Source organism: Atractosteus spatula, chromosome 21 (genome assembly GCF_055471065.1).
Source record: "Atractosteus spatula isolate fAtrSpa1 chromosome 21, fAtrSpa1.hap1, whole genome shotgun sequence".
Classification (NCBI taxonomy): Eukaryota; Metazoa; Chordata; class Actinopteri; order Semionotiformes; family Lepisosteidae; genus Atractosteus; species Atractosteus spatula.
This window is the reverse complement of record NC_142726.1, coordinates 6,042,336-6,059,579: the sequence shown is the minus strand read 5'-3', so window position 1 is coordinate 6,059,579 and position 17,244 is coordinate 6,042,336. Positions and strand designations below refer to the sequence as shown.

The 17,244-nt window shown below is 44.3% G+C and overlaps 1 protein-coding gene across 1 annotated transcript; it reads left to right on the top strand.

The window, feature by feature from the left end:
* The first annotated feature begins 87 nt into the window (after nt 1–87).
* LOC148817072 (Golgi-associated kinase 1B-like) lies at nt 88–8,502 on the top strand. The gene is made up of 5 exons (XM_088938999.1): nt 88–172; nt 503–822; nt 1,786–2,374; nt 4,796–4,869; nt 7,309–8,502. Exons 2-5 carry the CDS (start codon nt 605–607, stop codon nt 7,517–7,519), a joined length of 1,092 nt encoding a protein of 363 aa, XP_088795125.1. The 5' UTR covers nt 88–172; nt 503–604; the 3' UTR covers nt 7,520–8,502.
* The last annotated feature ends 8,742 nt before the right edge of the window (nt 8,503–17,244 follow it).

Sequence of the window (17,244 nt, the reverse complement as noted above, 5' to 3'; positions counted from 1 at the left end):
CTGACAAAGATAGTGCAGCGGTCAAAGATCGGTTTCGAGAAAAAGGGCACTTTTGTCATGTTTAGTCCAAAGTGCAGGCGGACAGAGCAGAGGCTATTGCGTCTGGTACAGGAGGCGGCTGTCGGCTGGGAATGAGCTGTATGTATTCTACATAAAGGTCTGCTCGAAAGAGGTAAGTACCTTACAGCTTACTGATTCAGTTACAGTTTGCTGATGGACTTGCAGTTTGTTCTGGTGTAGAATTATGCCGACTTTTTGCCTTGAGGGCGCTCTAACGCCGTTGAACCAATTTTAAGAGCATCACACTGACAGAAAACTGTCACAGAATACCTGTGTCAGCAGCGAAACCGAGGAAGCAGGATATGCAGTTCCCTGGGCTGTCCTAATCTGTTATTCTCTTTCTGGCATTTTATTTTTATTTTGTGACTTGTGAGTTTCGACTTGTGAGTCCGTGGTTAACACTCTCTGGCCCTCATACAGTATGATCTGGCTTATCCCACAGTGTCTCCCTGAGCTGTACCGCACGTGTTGGGCTCAGTGTGCTCAGAGCAGCAGGGCAAGCGGTCTGTAACTGACCTGCTTCAGCCCCTCCAGAGGGGGCACCATGCCGAGGCCCAGGAGGCGGGCAATGCTGCTGTGTATCTGTGTGCTGGCAGTGGTCACCATCGGGCTCGGCCTCATCCAGAGTGTCCTGCTGGACAGAAGACCACAGAAGCCCTGGAGTCGCACCGGAGAGCACCTGGCCTCTGCTCTGAACCTCCCCACCCAGGCAGCAGTACTGAAGCCCCTGAGAAAACTCCCTGGGAGAAATGACCAGGACAGGTAACATTAACACTAAGCACAGAGCAGAGGCTGCAATTTCATCAGTTCATTTAGCCACGGCGTCAGGATACATCACAGGCAGATACTAGCCAATATAAGCATTCACCATCAAGTAGCACAGCAGGGTGGAAGCTTTGTAGGAACATAAGAAAGGCTGCAAATAAGAGCAGGCCATTCAGCCCATGCAGCCAGTTTGGAAGTTAGTAGTTAATTCATCCAAGCATCTCATCCAGCTGTTTCGAGAAGAAAGCCAAGATATCAGCTTCGGCAATACGGCTTTGTAGCTGGTTCCAGACTCCCACAGCCTCTTCTGGGTGAAGCAGTGCCTCCTGTTGGTTTAAAATGCACATGCACATAACTTCCATTGTGTTTTCCTGGACTTTGTGTCCCCTCAGTGACAACCTCTTTCAGGTAATGTGGGTTTCAGGCATGAAGAGGTGTAGGTACTGTATATGGAACAAGGCCCCTATTGTTGGCATGAGGAAGAATGCGAATGGGAGATTCTCTAATTCCACTGACTCGCAGCATAGAACATACTGTAGATCCCAGAACAGAGGATACCTATTGAGGAAAACCACCGTCAGCTGAAACTGTGATCTGCATCTTGTGATTGGTGCTCTCCTGTTTCATAGTGCTGTGTTAGGTTTTCTCTCCCCTCCAATGCGACTGTCTTATTTTTCAACTTTGAGTAAAGTGCGTTTTCTTTTTAGCCAGTTACATATTTAAATCCATTTTACCAGCAGTGGAGGGGGCATGTCACAGATGAACTCTTCCCCTGGTTTTTCTGGTCCTGCACATCAGGTGTCAGTTTCAAACGATGCCAGTCAGCGTCTTGTTGAAAGGATGTATGACTGTAAGGGCAACCTGCTCCTGTATGTTCTAGATAACTCGCCTGTTCAAAAGGCCTAATTTTCCTACATTCTGACTGTTTTCCACCTGCGACTAAAGGCCTTTTTCTCCTAGGTGGCTGGAAGAGCCAGTCAGTCAGTCCGAGCAGCACAGAGCTGCCCAGCACCTGTTCCGGAATGGGGAGCTGGTGGGGAGCTCTTACACGTGCTTGACCTCAGGAAGCTTCTCCCTCGAGGACATGCAGCGGTTGATTAGTTCTCCGAGACAGGCGGACCGGCTGAGCCCCCGAGACAGGGAGATTCTGACCCTCCTGAGGGAGGGCTCGGTCCGCAAGGTGGACGAGCTGGACCTGCGGGGCAAGCTAGCCCGGCTGGTCTTGTCCCTGGACACCTCCCGGCCCGTGCAGGCAGGGAGGGACTACTGCGGCGAGGGTAGCTGTGCGCTGGTGAGGGAGGCGGGGGGGCTGGGCGAGGTGCTGAGCTTCCACCTGGACCGGGTCCTGGGGCTGGGCCTGGCTCCGCCCGCCGCCGCCCGCGCCCTCTCCACCTGGCTCCTGCCTTTCCGCTACACCGACGGGCCCCCGCGGGCGCTGAGCTGGTGGGACCCCCGCGCAGGCTGGGACTGTGAGAGGGGGCGGCCCTGCGAGGGAGGACAGAGCAAAGGGCACCGCGAAGCCCATCACCTCCTGAGCTACTTGCTTCAGGTACTGTAAATGGTGTCGTTGGGCAGCCAGGCCTTGGGATGGGCACTGTTCACCTTTACCAGCCTTGTACCAACACAGAAAAGCATGGCTACCGTGTGATCATGCCAGTGTCAGGACTTGATTAATCAATAATGATGAATAATAATAATTCCTTACATTTATATAGCGCTTCTCTGGGCACTCCAATCAAAGCGCCTACAGGTAATGGGGACTCCCCTCCACCACCACCATAATGCAACAGCAGCCAGAGTACACCAGTACACTCACCCCTCACCAGCTCTCAGTGGGGAGGAGAGCAGAGTGATGAAGGCAGTTTATAGATGGGGTTTATTAGGAGGCCATGACTGGCAAAGGCCAGGAGAAACTTGGCCAGGACCCCGGCGTAACTCTTTAAAAAAAAACTCTGGGATATTTAATGACCACAGGGAGTCAGGACCTTGGTTTTACGTCTCATCCAAAGGACAGGTTAAAAGCCACAGGTGAGCATGGAGCTAGATGAATGATAAAGCTCTTGTTAATAAGACTTTAGATTCACATAAACGCAGTCATCAACACTATCATTTTTAGGAAGATAGTAACATATAAGAGGAGACTATCTTGATCACTTGGCTGCTACTAGCTACAGTAATGGATGCACGGATCTTATTGAGGTGTTTCATGTAAGCTGATGTAGTTAGGTTCACATTATGGATAACATCTGAATACTATTTGTAATTTCAGCCAGATATTGACTACTGACATCAAATCAAATCTTTAACAATAGTTTTACTCTCAACCCCCAGCCCACGCCACCTGTAAATACAACATCTTGTCTGCACGTTCATTTCAGCCTCATTGTTAAGAAGTCTTTTTCCTACCTCGTTTTGTGCAAAGTAGTACTTAGTGTTCTTCCAGAATGTGCCCTTTCTGGTCTTGATGCTCAAGGAGTCTATTGAATAAACATTAACCATTTGAATAATGAAATACCCTCATAATTGTCTCTGATCAAAACCTAGATTAAGGTATTTTAAGAAATCTGTGTACGTTATATTATCTAGATTGGGATGTCTGGTAGCTGTTTGGAAAATGTTCTAATAACCTCCCTTGATCTAAACTTTACACTTAAAGGGACAGATCTGAAGTCAAGTTTTTTGTCCTTTGATTCACACTTAAATACACAACATAGATACACTTTAATATACATTCCAAAACTACATACTGTAGGAGCAATAGACCACAAAAGGTTCATAGTATAGTTCTCCTAATCTGTCTGGTATCTGAGTACAGATTCACTTGCATTTGTCTTTGATGTGTTTTTAGCTAAAATATGTCATTTTATGCTGTTCTACTTACAAATATTGCAAATCAGTGTCTGTGTATTTAAAGACGATGGAATTGCATTTCAAAATACAGCGAGTTCAGTTCTAGTCCAGCTTTGCCAGACTTCCCCACTAGAGGTCACATGCCACAAAAAAACTAAAGCAGCAGCTACTGCAAGAGCTTTCCAGAATTCATTACAAAACAGTAAGAAATATGCGATATCTAAGACAGAGTTCACTGAGATACTGGTAACTTCCCCTCTCTAGGGGTATCTAGGAAACTATGACTACATTTCTCATGTGAAAACGTCTAGATGTAATGTTGCAAAAAACGTGGAGTCCGTAGAACTTTGTAGGATCAAATTTGATTTGTTCATTTATGATAGCAGAAACAACAGGACAAATGGGATGCAGTACGTTCCAAATCCTGTGCAAAAGAGACAATCATGTGGGTCACGAGAGCTTGCTGAGGTCCTGCTTAAACATTCTGCATCACTACAGCTCATAGCACCTGGATCTGCAAGGACTGCATCTTGCGCCACAAGTGATTCGACACATACCTGTACCTAGTAAGGAGGAGATTAGCTGGCTGCAGGATAATTCCAAATTAATTTCATTCAGTTCTGCAAAAAGGAAAATTATATGAGGTAAATTCCTTTAATTGTTATTATTTGAGAAGGAATAGTCAATAGGGAACACACCTCTCCAGTGACCGCTGTTGGCAGGTGTCTCCAAGGTTTTAAATGTATGGCAACAGACTGTCTCCCAGCTGTCCCTGCCTAAGGGATAGTAAATACTTCCTCTCAGCCAGGAACACCCCTGTTCTATACATTGCACCTCTTACTCCCTCCATTTCAGGAATGACAACTCCCACTGCACACAATCACACACAATCACACCCCCCCCCCCCTTACTTTCTAAAATCTGTCCCACAAAGCTGTGAGGCTCTTGTCCCTAACCTCCTCCCACCGTTCCTCCACTCCTGACTCTCTGCCTTCAGCCTCCTCTCTCCACGTCCCCCAGCTCTGACCTGGGCTGTGTCAGCTCTAACCTGAGGTCCGTGAGTGCAGGCTGTCGAAGAGCGGGCTTGTGAGCTAAAACAAAGGGACTTTCGTCCTCACAGGGACCGGGTGGAAAGAACGCGACTTCCGACGGACGAGAGGAACTTGACCCGCAGCTGATCGAAGAAGTTGGCCGGTGAGTCCCAGTTTAGGGGGTTCTTGTTGTGGACAGTAAACGGCTGCAGAGATACATTCAAAAGTCCGTTTCCGTCAGTTATACAGAGGACATACAGTAAGCCAAACAGGTCTGAACTTCTAAAGAGGGTACGGTGGTTAGCGCTGCTGCTTCGCAGTGCTGGAGCCCTGGGTTTGGTCCTGGACCTGGGCTGCTGTCTGTCTGAAGTTTGTACAGCATGTTCTCCCTGTGTTTGCATGGGTTTCCTCCGGTAGCTCTGGTTTCCTCCCAAAACATACTGGTACAGTAGGGGAATTGGGAAACTAGCGGGGATGTCACCTTGTATTTTTGTCATGACATTGATATATCTTTACATTTTGTATTATTGAGACTTTGAGTGTGCGTGCGTGTGTGTTTGTATCTGTGTGATGCCATGTGATGGGCATGTTATCCTGTGCAGGGTGCACCCGTCTTTTGCTGGGATAGACTCCAACTTCCCAGTGACCCTCTGCTGGATAAAGTAATTAGAAATTGTGCTTTGTGTGGAACGTCTACAGAATCCAAATAACATTTTGGGTCCTCATAATCACTTCTAAATGGGAAGTATTTCCATTTCTTCCACTAAAGACATCGGAGCTCAGTAAACATTTACTGTATTAATGAGCTTAATTGTTGACTCGGCCTGATCTGTCTCTTAAGCTGTGGGTTGGGTAGCCCCATATCTCTGTGGACACATGTGAACATACTGTACGGTAAGCCACAATACTGACATTCCTGAAATAATGAAGCAAATATGACTGTACCAAGGTATAAAAGTCTATGTGTCTAAGAAAAGCTAGCCCTTCTGCAGTGTGATACTTCTCACAAATAACAAAAAAGACTCTTGAAGTCTTTTAGTGACTGCTGAAACAAGGGTAATAAATCAATTTATGAAAGAAAATACGTCAAAGCCTGCAGACACGAAAGTGACACTTAATTGCAGTTCATTTCCCTACTCTTTTATCTCATTATTTCTTGCAGCATGAACACCTACTTCTCTAAGAGAAATAAACCACATTTGACAGAAAATATCTGCCCCTAAGATATTAATAACATATTCAATTCATAGTGAACATTAATATTAATGTATTTTAAATATATTCTAAATTTGCCTGTTCTTTGGATGGTACTAAGCAACAATCATACGAAATGTGTCAATTTAGTATTTAAAAAAGAATTGATGTGATGGCATTTTAAAAATGACTCACTGTATCAGGATTCAGGTGATGGTGAATAAGCATACTACAGGATACTGTATGTAACTCGATCGCATGCACAGAATATTGATCAGGCGTAGTCCATGCCCTGCACTTAGCAACATGATATGGATCATACAAGGCAGAGCAAGAGCTATGCTTCAGATAGAGAAATAATTTGAAGTAGGATACCAGAAAAAGGGTACTGTTTATCTCTAACTCAACTATTTTCTGTGTTCATTTTGTGAATGAGCCAGAGCCTAACACTACAAGGGTGTGAGAGGGGACTGCGGATATTAGGCTTGTGCTGGAGCACCTGTTAGCAGGCATCAGTGACCTCCGCAGGTACTCGTGTCATCCAGTACCACCCAGCCAGTCCATCCCAGTGTGGCTTGAAGCCGTTTCCTCTGATTATTGCATTAATAAACTGAACCAAGAAATGAATTTACCAGATGAGCCTTACTGGAGTCATAAAATGATTTCACTTATGGACTGGATTTTAATTGCCTCTCGGTGTACATCAACAAACCATAAATTAACATCACAGGGTACATTCACAATCGAGTCTATGCTAATTTCCTCATTACTAGTTACGATGTTGTTGTGGAAGAGCCACTGTCCTACTCCTACTGTTGTATTGAGAGTTCCTGTCTCAGCGTGCAATACAGCAAGCCTGTGGTATGTGTTCTAGCTAATAGGTCAAATACTGTGTGATACTACATCCCACAATGGGGAAGTGGTCAATACTGACTCCTACCAAGTCTCATCTACAGTACATTACAAAATAGTATAAATGGGAGCATGGTGATTTTGTAGAATGATTAATATAGAAGTTTTTTATTCTTTATTAAGTGAAAAGCATTAAACACTATAATCTCTTTTTATCAACATTTCCCTTACGGGGGGATCCTGGTTTCTTTCCATAGACATCCAAACATGTGGAACAGATGAACAGATACAGAAAGAAGTTCAAATTATCACTGTGTCCCAAAATGTCCTCAGTAAACTAGACTAACAGCAGATCCAGAAGCAGGAACAAGACTTATTATTAAATGCAAGTGGGGGATTTGACTGGAGTATTTGCAGGGATGTCTGGGGATTCCTGAGGCTGGATGACTCATTACCATTGGAGTAGAAAGACGTGTTTCGTGTTTTACCTGAAGAGTCTTACTGTAATATGAGGCACAGCATGGTGCTTTCAAACTGCCTGGTTCTCTCCCTGTAGGCTTCCGGAGAGAGCCCGCACTGCCCTGTCGTCGCAATGCGTGTCCGAGAGGTGGGCCACCTCCCTCCACAGCGACCAGACCCTCTGGGAGACCCTCAGCAGGCCGTCCTTGCTGGAGCTCATGCGCCATGTTCAGACAAGGGCCAACCATCTGGTCCGAGCAGCCCGAGATGGAGGGATGCCTTTTGTCCCCCAAAATGTAAAGCATTAACAAAGGTCCAGGTTTTTTGTGTTATTTTTTTCCAATTTGGTTTTGCCAGCTGTTTGTCAAGGTGGCTTTATGGCCACCTGTCTGTTTGTCAGAGCTGTTGGGCACCCAGCGTCTCGCAGGACAGTTGGCAGCTGTAGGCGGTGCAGTGTGTTTCTCCCTGATGACTCAGAGTGCTTGAACTTCATTGCAGCTTCAAGAGCTGAGGCATTCCCAATCCCACAGTGCTCAGCCAGCGAGGCTCTGTGGTGTTCAGGATCACTTGTACAGCAGACAGCCTGCACCCAACATGGACCTGACTGCTCAGGGCCGACGAAGGAGGTCTCCGTCGCTCTCCAGAACGGGTTCTGTCAGATATGGCCCAGAATCGCAGCAGAACAAAACGTTTTTATGAAAATCATGCGAAATATCAGCTTCCTTTTCAAATGAATATTTAACATTTTGAGTTCAATGTTCTGTGTTTTTATTTATGACACAGCCTGCTCTGGTTGTTGCATCATCACAAAACCCAAGCAAAATAGAAGGACTTCAGCAGGTTTAAATTTCATTCCAGTTCGAAAGTCCGTGTGGCAGCAGTATTGCATCACAGTGGTTCAATCAAGATAGCAGCGTCTCTTGTATTATCACAATGGACTGTGTGGATCAGTGTCTCCAGTACAGGAGTAGTTCACCTGAATCTCATCAAGAGCAGCATAGACAAAGAGGACTAACATACAGCTCAACCATGCAGGAATAAATCCTCCTCCCACAGATATGGATGAGGACTGATGCAATAATCCAGCACATTTACAGCTCTCCTTTTGGATTTTTTTATTTAAAATCTTTAAATGTCTCTCATATGATCCTCATTGCTCTGTCTGTAGACATGGTCTTTGTGATTCCAATGAGTGGATATTATATTGTATATATTAAAGAGTCAGTAGAGCTAAGAATTTCCAGTTCTCTGATATGTTCAGTAAGTAAACCCCTGTATAAAATATTCTTTAAACCCATTTATTATTGTATTTAAATCTTTTAGTATTTGGTGTTTTTGATATTTAAATTGCGCTTACTGTTCAGCTCATCATTTTTGTCCTTCTGAATTTTCTCTTCCTGAATACTTTTTTCTTTCCTGCTAAAGTGTCCTCTTCCTTTGAACATTAATCACTTAAAGCATGGCCCCTGTTTTAAGAGTAGATGTACCTACAGTATGTCCTCACATCCATAAGGTTTTAACTAGGATTTCTAGTCACATTTCATTTCAACCACACTTTTACCAATGACCCATGCTTCATTGTTAAATTTGTTTCGTATCTGTTTTGTCATATTTACACTTGTGTCCCACTTCAATTATTTGCATTGTCTGGGATGACTCTCAGTTTTGCATCCTGACAGAAGTTCAAATTCAACTTCAAATACCTGTATTGTTGTCTTGTCGGGAAAGAACAGGGAAATGGGTGAACTGAAATGTCCGGTAAATCTAAGACCTGGAATTAGTTTGTCAGCATTCATGTCGTTGATATAAAACAGAAAGAACAGTCAAGCCTTTTTACTATGGGGATGTGAGCCACTTTTTTACACAATGGTCTAACGCTGGCAAAAATGTCAACTAAATGTTGAAGTGGAGTCTTTGGGATTTTGTGGTAAATGCCTGGCTCAGATTTCTGCATTAGCAGCTTCAGATTTAACACGCAGGACAGACCAGTGGCCTCCTCTGTCTGGTCAGCTGCATCACGGATGTGCGGTCCTGCTGGAGCTGCCTGTGCTGTCTCCTGCCTCTCTGCTGACTCAGCAGCCCGCATCGCCATGTGTGAAGCATGCGTCCTTCATACTTCCCTGCAGCCCTGGAGCTGCTCGCCCTACGGCTGTGGCTGATCCCATAAGTTCTGACGGCAGCACTTTCTGTGCTTTTGTACCGCACAGATGAAATGTGTTTGACAAGGACCATTATTTTCTGTCACTCCCTCATCCCTACCTATATAAAGCGCCGTCCTTCGGAGGAGTTGTAAAACCGAGGTCCTGACTCTCTGTCGTCATTACAAATCCCAAGATGTTCCTTGAAAAGAGTAGGCCTGTTACCCCGGCGTCCTGGCCAAATTTCCCCCTGGCCTTTACCTGTCATGGCCTCCTAATAATCCCTTATGAGCTGGCTTCATTACTCTGCTCTCCTCCCCACCGAGAGCTGGTGTGTGGAGAAAGTACTGGCGCAGTATGACTGCCGTTACATCATCCAGGTGGGGCTGCACACTGGTGGTGGAGGGGAGTCTCCATTACCTGTAAAGCACTTTGAGTGGAGTGTCCAGAAGAGAACTATATAAGTGTAAGCAATTAATTATTTGCTCCTTCGCGTACTCATTCACTCATTCCTCTTGTTCACTCCATTCTTAACTCCATCACTCTCTGACCTGTTCACTCACTTTTGCCACAGGTCTCATCGAGAACAAGTCATCTCTGATTTCACTCACCTCACAGTTAAAAGGAGAGATTTTTAAAGGGTTTTGGCAAACCTACTACAAGAATGCAAAAGTTTTGTGGATCAAATACAAAATTTGCTTGTCTCCAAAATAAAACAAAACTTGACATCTCTAAATATCTAAAGTGCATTTTAGAACATTTGGATTATTTATGTCTGCGAAGCTAAAATATTTGAAAATTATGCTGTGTGTAAAATTGTGTGTGCCTTTTTTGAAAGAGTTAATAATATTCCTTTCTTAGGCCTCTTCCTGGTGTAAAGTCTGTTTTTCAATTTAATCTAACACTGACAAACATGCAAAGGTGATATTTTACTTTAAGAGATGGTGTCGAAACGCGTAAGGTGTTTCTTTGATTTTGATTTGGAGCCCCTACAGCTGAGGAAAACATCAATCAGTTCTGTGCAGCCTTATCTTAAACCTGGACTCTGCAGCCCTGATCCTAGAGGGACATAGTACTGTGGCTTTTTCAGGCAGCTTTCAATGCTCAGTGAGAAAAGAGCTGCAGAATTTTACAAACTGTTCCATTGAAGTCATTCAGGGCTTAACTGCAGTAAAGGCCAGATTCTGAAGCACCAGGGCTACAGACTCCGGAGGTGACATGACCTCATACATTCTAACTAGAAAATGAACTGGTAGCACCAAGGTTTCACAGTTCCATGCAGTTTCCATTTGTATGTTCTGGTTAGTCTTTTACTGTTAAATCACCAGTGACTAAAATTCCAGGTCAGTGTAGCTAATAGCTTAATATATTTAGATTAAACGTAGAATTAATTATTAGAATAGAATGATTTATTATTACTACACTCAGCCAATGTTTTGATCCAAAGTAGCTTCTATTTATAGAGGTGGGTATTTTACTGGAACAGGGAAAGTACCTTATTCAAGGGTACAACAGCACTGTCCCACTTTGGATTTGAACCCACAAGCCTTCAGTTATGAGTCCACTCCATACTGCTTCCCTGTGTACCATAGTGTCTTTAGAGCTGCTGCCCTGAGCAATCACATCTGGCTCTGTCTGATTCCTGATCCTGGAATAGAGGAAATCTGTTTAGCCTTGAGCAGAGGACCTGATACAAATACTGTTTAAAAACCTAAAAAAAAAAACTATTTACAAACTTGACATGTTTTGGCAAAGACAGCTAAAAGGACTTCTCAATTTAAGGTCCACTCGTGCAATACAGATTACCTGCTACCAGGCCAAGTTGTTCTAGTGCAATACAGATTACCTGCTACCAGGCCAAGTTGTTCTAGTGCAATACAGATTACCTGCTACCAGGCCAAGTTGATAAAACAGATCAATAATTCAAGAGATCCTTGAACCAATGAGCTAAGATGAACTGCATGGCCCCTCTTGTTTGTTACCTTTCTTGTGCTCTTCTGTTTTACATGAATCTGTTTCTGTATTCAGAATGCATGTGGAATCCCTCAGCATTGAAGAGGTCGCCTTGTCCTGCTCTTATTTCACTGAGCACCATAATTACATGCTGCTCTGAAAAAGCAGGGATTTTGAAATGCTGTGTGTGGTGAGGTTTATAGCTCTAACAGCACCCATGCCTCTGCTGTGATTTGTATTCAGCACTACAATTGGAGCATCTACAGGTATGCGTTCATGCCAAAAGGTGATACTGATGTTTACCATACCATGGAGTCAGTAACTCTAGTTCTCAACACTTGATTATGTGTTTTCAAATTTAGAAAGTGCTCGTCCCATTCATTTAAAATATGTCACCTTGAGTGTCACTTCTAACACTACTATTAGTGGTGTGCATTGATGTATTTCCTTTAATTATGTTGAGAGCTTTAATTCAGATAGCGCAGCCATGCTGGAGATGTAGATCACTGCTTGTTGCAGTTTTCTTATATTTATCAGACATGCCTTTTAAATGACATTCACTGTTCAAAAGCAGGCAGACAGCATTTATCAGCACTTGGCACGTCATCCCTATCATGTAGTTAGATACAATCTAGCCGATCAAACACTGTCTTTATTTCTTAATCCCATTTTATGGCTCGATTATGTGGAGGTATTTCTGACTATAATTTCTTGGTCTTAGGGAAAAATTACAAGGTTAAGAAGCCCAGCAGGTTAAATGGCTCAATCAGTAGTGATGCTTGTTTATAGCACTGGTTGGTACCCATACTGTACCTCAGACATTACTGGCGCAGTGTGGCACTGTGCCATCCGACTGTAACTGGCATTTTCCCAAAGAATTGAGATCTGGGGAGACTGCAATGAGAAGGTTTGGGTCAGCTGGCCACTCGCCACAGTACGTGTTGCTGTATTCACCCACTCGGTTTTAAATTTAAATTCAAATTCTGCCCAAAATCAGTACTATGGAAGGACTAACTTGCGTAAGCAATCAGGAAAGTAATTAACCTGTGTTATGTGCAGCTGTCGGAAAGAAACGGACCGCCGACTGAAAAAAAAAAAGGATTCAAAAGAAGCTTTTAACAGGCCGCACATTCTTGTGATGGAGACATGCCTTGTGTTCAGAGACTAATCAGAATCTCCTTAGAGATGTGGGCACCTGCCCTCCTGGAGGGAGCCTGGTGAGAGGCGGGATTAGAATTTAAGACACGAAGATTAATTATCTGCGCCCGACGGTGTGGCAGGAGTAGCCGAAGGCTCTCCCCGTGTTTGTAAACTTCTCAAACGTACTTATAGTATGTCCTCATGCCATTAGGGCTGTGCAAGAGCTGTGGTCTTATTAGGTGAAAAGGGAAGGGTGTGACTGAAGTAAGGGCTTATGCCATATAACAGGGAGATTCTCAAACTAGTCTGAGCAGCACTTCCATACTGTGAATCATTAACGTTCAATGGTGTAGCCCTCTGTCCTCCGTCCTCACTGTCCCTTCCTGTCCTTTGCATTACCTTGGAATAAATTTTATTTATTGGAAGTATGAAATCAACTTCATTGATTGACCCCCCCACCCCCATAGCCCAGAATAGCTTTCAAGCTACTAAATCTGTACTAACCTCTATCTTCCAAAGACTTGCGAGCTGATGTCATTAGTAAATCTCTAAGTTGTCCCTGTGTACTTGTTTGTCTTTGTGCACACACCTCGCCTCGTGCTTTGCGCTTGCCTTTCTAACAATGGATGCATGTAGGGATGAACCTGTATGCAGATGCCTTCACTATTGTATTCCTCCATGTATGCTTGGAGTGTGTCTGTGCGACATTTCCATAAGTGCAGCAGCAAGCACTGTGTAAAGTGTATAATTCATGCTGACCTAACATAATGTCCCTATGCAGAGCCACATTGTCCTTGTTTTAGTTTTAAACAATGATGCTTGTCTTGTCTTTGTTGCCATCTTGTGCAGCGATTACATCACACTATCATGTTGCACGGCCAGCTACCAGCTGCTGATCTGTGTCGGTGCCGCTTCAGTTCAGTATTTGCATCTTATCAGGGGGATCTTTTACAGTTCATCCTCCACTAAATTACCATCAAGATATTCAAACTAGAAAGTAGCTAACATAATAGCCCCCCCACCCCCACCCCCCACTGAATAACACTGAGCAGTCTGACTATTTTTGAAAGATTTGCAGCTCAGCCTCATCCTGTTCTTCCAGCAGGCTCTCCAGTTGAGGGTGTGATGAGGGCAATGGTGTGTGGGATTGAACTGCATGGTCCAGAGGTTCCTGCGCTTTTCAAAAGAATTGAGATCTGGGGATTGTCCCGGCCAAAAACATGATGACAGTCTGTCTCATGGTCCCCAAGATAACCACACAGGTTGCTGAGGGTCTTTTCATTTGACAGAAAGTGCCTAATATTTTGAACCGAGACTATTAACTCCCTAGTAGGATGCTGAGTTTGCTCATCAGCACTACGCAGGAAAGGAGGCAGTCAGGATTTGTACCAAGTAGATACCATTGCATAAGCATTGCATATTGTATGTGATGTCTGACTGCCGCTCATTTAGCCAAAGAATGTTTTTTAGAGATTTAATTTCTTCAATCTGTCTGACAGGTTAGAGGAACTTAATCTCTTCAGTCTAAAAAAGGGAGATTTAATATAAAATCCTAAGGGGTAGAATAGGGTCAAACAAGGAGACATCAGACTCAGCAGCGAAACAAGGACACTAGCACCTTAACCCTCATTTGAAATCTCTAAGAAACCGCTGTCTTTCCAAAAGGAATTTCTACTGCTTGTAATTATTTCTTCCAGTTATCTCAGTTCCCAAAGAAATTTGATCACTGATGTCTGCTGCACACACCCCTCTCTTATTTTCTCTCAAAAATTCAGAATTCATTTAAGATATACTGGCGGGACTGGAGTGCAAATGTTTTTCTCCCTCTTCCTGCCTGAAATGAGGGACATTTAACCACAAATCTGCTTATTGGAACTTGATGGTTTGGCTTAGTTCATGAAAGCGTAATTAATTTCTGCTCTCAAAAAAGGAAGTCATATGATTTCCACATAGTTGTACAGACCCTTTCACAACCTCCTTATTAGAGGAGAGTCAATTGAACTAGACTGGGACTGACGTTGAAACGTTGATTGCGACAAGATGAAACAATTTTTACCAGTGAACAGGGCTTTTTAAATACCACAAGACCACAATTCGCTCCTCATTTGAATTTGGAAAACTGTACTTTCTGCAGCTCATTTATCTTTCTTTGCTTTGGTTTGGATTTGCTTTAGTTTGGATTTGGTTTGATGTTTCAGGTCCAAAAGTAAAATGCCACGAAATACAAGTATTAATAACATATTCCATGGAATTGCTAAGTATTTGAGCTTTTAGACTGGATAGCCCCTGGCCAAACATATCTGACAGAATGACAGACCAAATTTCAGGATGTTAGGTAGCTCAGCAGAATCCAGCAATTTTCAATACAATTAGGCGAATGTACAGTATGTGGGCTCAAAGCATATCACTGTTTATTCTGAAACTGTCTCCCAGTTCATCATGCGGGCACATCACTCTGAGAGGGACAGGAAATTGGAAAAAGAGAGACTATATACAGTACCACCACATACGGAGAAGCAGAACTAGACAAAAGTAAGACAAAAAAAATGAATGGTTTCAAATAACCTGCAGAAATGGACTGACACAGCGAAGACTGCACTCAAAATTGCAGAGAAGTCCCTTGTAAAGTTCAGCCACTTGGCATGTTCCTCTCCCAGGAAAAGAGAACCACTTCAAGTAGATTCAAAACTTCAAGTGGGCAGATCCCTACTGCCATTCAGACTTGGGAACACCACTCGTCAGGAATGATCAGCCTGCACTGGGGTAGTATGTGCAGTCCATTGATCTCAGCAGGAACTGCACCCCCAGTGACAGCAGCTGTCAATTCTGTGACACCAAACAGCCAGCCCCTCTCCACAGAGGACGTGAACACTGCTGTCCTGAGAAGAAGGAAGAAGGAAGAAGGAAGGCTAAGGAATTTCTACGGCTTACAGCTCCACATCATCTTCCCTTCATAACTAACCTCATTAGATCTCTCAACTCTAAACTCTACCAGTTTCTCACTACAGAGAAGGACAAAAAACTCAGTCATCTTCTACAGAAGAAAACCATCAACACCCCGAACACCCTCACCAACCCTAACCTTGTTGTCACCATACCTTCTGACCTTTCCCTTTCACAGGATGAGCGATCCCTCCTCAGCAAAGGGCTCAGTTTTGTACCAGTTCCCAGGAAGCTGGACATCCCCCAGACCAATGTCGACCTTAACCGCTTTTACCGCAGGATCCGTCTCAGAGCACATTTTGCCGACAATTCCTCTTCACAGGCAGCTGATAACAACCCGGTTATTGATGTCATTAACAACATTAATCCCAAACAGAGCTGTTGGACTCCCTCCTCTGGCCGTTTTCCACCAGTTGATTATTTCATCAACCAATGCACTAATCAAGCTCCCAAGGCACTCTCTATACCCAGTAAACATAGGTCTAACCTCACCCAAGGAGAAAATCAGGCGCTCCAGTCTCTCCGCAACAGGGACGATATCGTCATCAAACCAGCGGACAAAGGAGGCGCTGTTGTGGTGTGGCGTAAGGATCTATATATCTTTGAAGCCTCTAGACAACTAACTGACACTTCTGCCTACCTCCCTCTCCAACAGGACCCTACCACTGACTACCAAAAGGAAGTGGTATCCACCATTTCTCTTCTTATCAGCAGTAATGAGCTCCCCCAGGAGGCAAACTGGCTCATCATGGAACATCCACAGGTATCTCAATTTTACCTCCTCCCCAAAATCCACAAACCGGACACCCCTGGACGCCCCATCGTATCAGCATGTAACTGTCCAACTACTTACATCTCAGCCTTTCTCGACAGCCTCATGAGACCGCTGGTTGAAGATCTTCCCTCATACATCAAAGACACCAACCACGCGCTCCAACTTTTTAATGATTTCCAATTTCAGGGTACCGAATGCTACATTTTTACCATGGACATCACATCTCTGTACACCGTCATTCCCCATAATGACGGCCTTACAGCACTCAAGCACATGCTGGACAAACGCACAGTGCTTGATCCACCCACCCACACCCTGGTACGCCTTGCAGAATTGGTCCTCACACTGAACGCATTCTCTTTCAATAATCTTTTTTACCAACAGGTCAGTGGAGTTGCCATGGGCACCAGAATGGGACCCAGCTATGCCAACATTTTTGCCGGCTGGGTAGAAGAACGCTTCTTCGCTTCCTACACTGGCTATGTCCCTGACCTCTACAAACGATATATTGATGACTGCGTCGGTGCCGCCACATGCTCCAACGATCAGCTTGAGTTCTTCCTGCACCATTTCACCAACTTCCACCCGTCCCTCAAATATACGATTAACATATCTTCCACTACTCTTCCGTTTCTAGACATCCACTTGTCTATCAACTACCCCCGACTGTCCACTTCAGTTTATTACAAACCCAAGGATTCACACAGCTACCTCCTGTACAGCTCATTTCACCCCAACCACACTAAAAACTCTCTTCCTTTTTCACAGTTCCTTAGGTTACGACGATTATGCAGCGACGACATCGACTTCGAGAACCAAGCCCTCGAAATGTACTCATTTTTCATCAACAGAGGATACCCCAGCAGTGTGATTGACAGGGCTCTTGCCCGAGCCAAAAACACCCCCCGGACCATCAACCCGATCAGGAACTCCCGCCGTAACAACCGCATTCCTTTGGTGCTTCCTTACCACCCTAACACACTTCCTATCCCCAGGACCATTAACCACAACTTTTCCATCCTACAGGATGATCCCTCCATTGGGGCCCTCTTTTCTGATCGCCCTATCATCTCATATCGCCGAC

What these genes read in the sequence shown, in the direction of transcription:
- LOC148817072 (XM_088938999.1), top strand. Translation starts at nt 605, where the DNA reads ATGCCGAGGCCCAGGAGGCGGGCAATGCTGCTGTGTATCTGTGTGCTG. An exon ending in GGGAGAAATGACCAGGACAG is followed by an intron (nt 823 to 1,785) that starts GTAACATTAACA and finishes TTTTTCTCCTAG; the next exon opens with GTGGCTGGAAGAGCCAGTCA. An exon ending in CTGATCGAAGAAGTTGGCCG is followed by an intron (nt 4,870 to 7,308) that starts GTGAGTCCCAGT and finishes CTCTCCCTGTAG; the next exon opens with GCTTCCGGAGAGAGCCCGCA.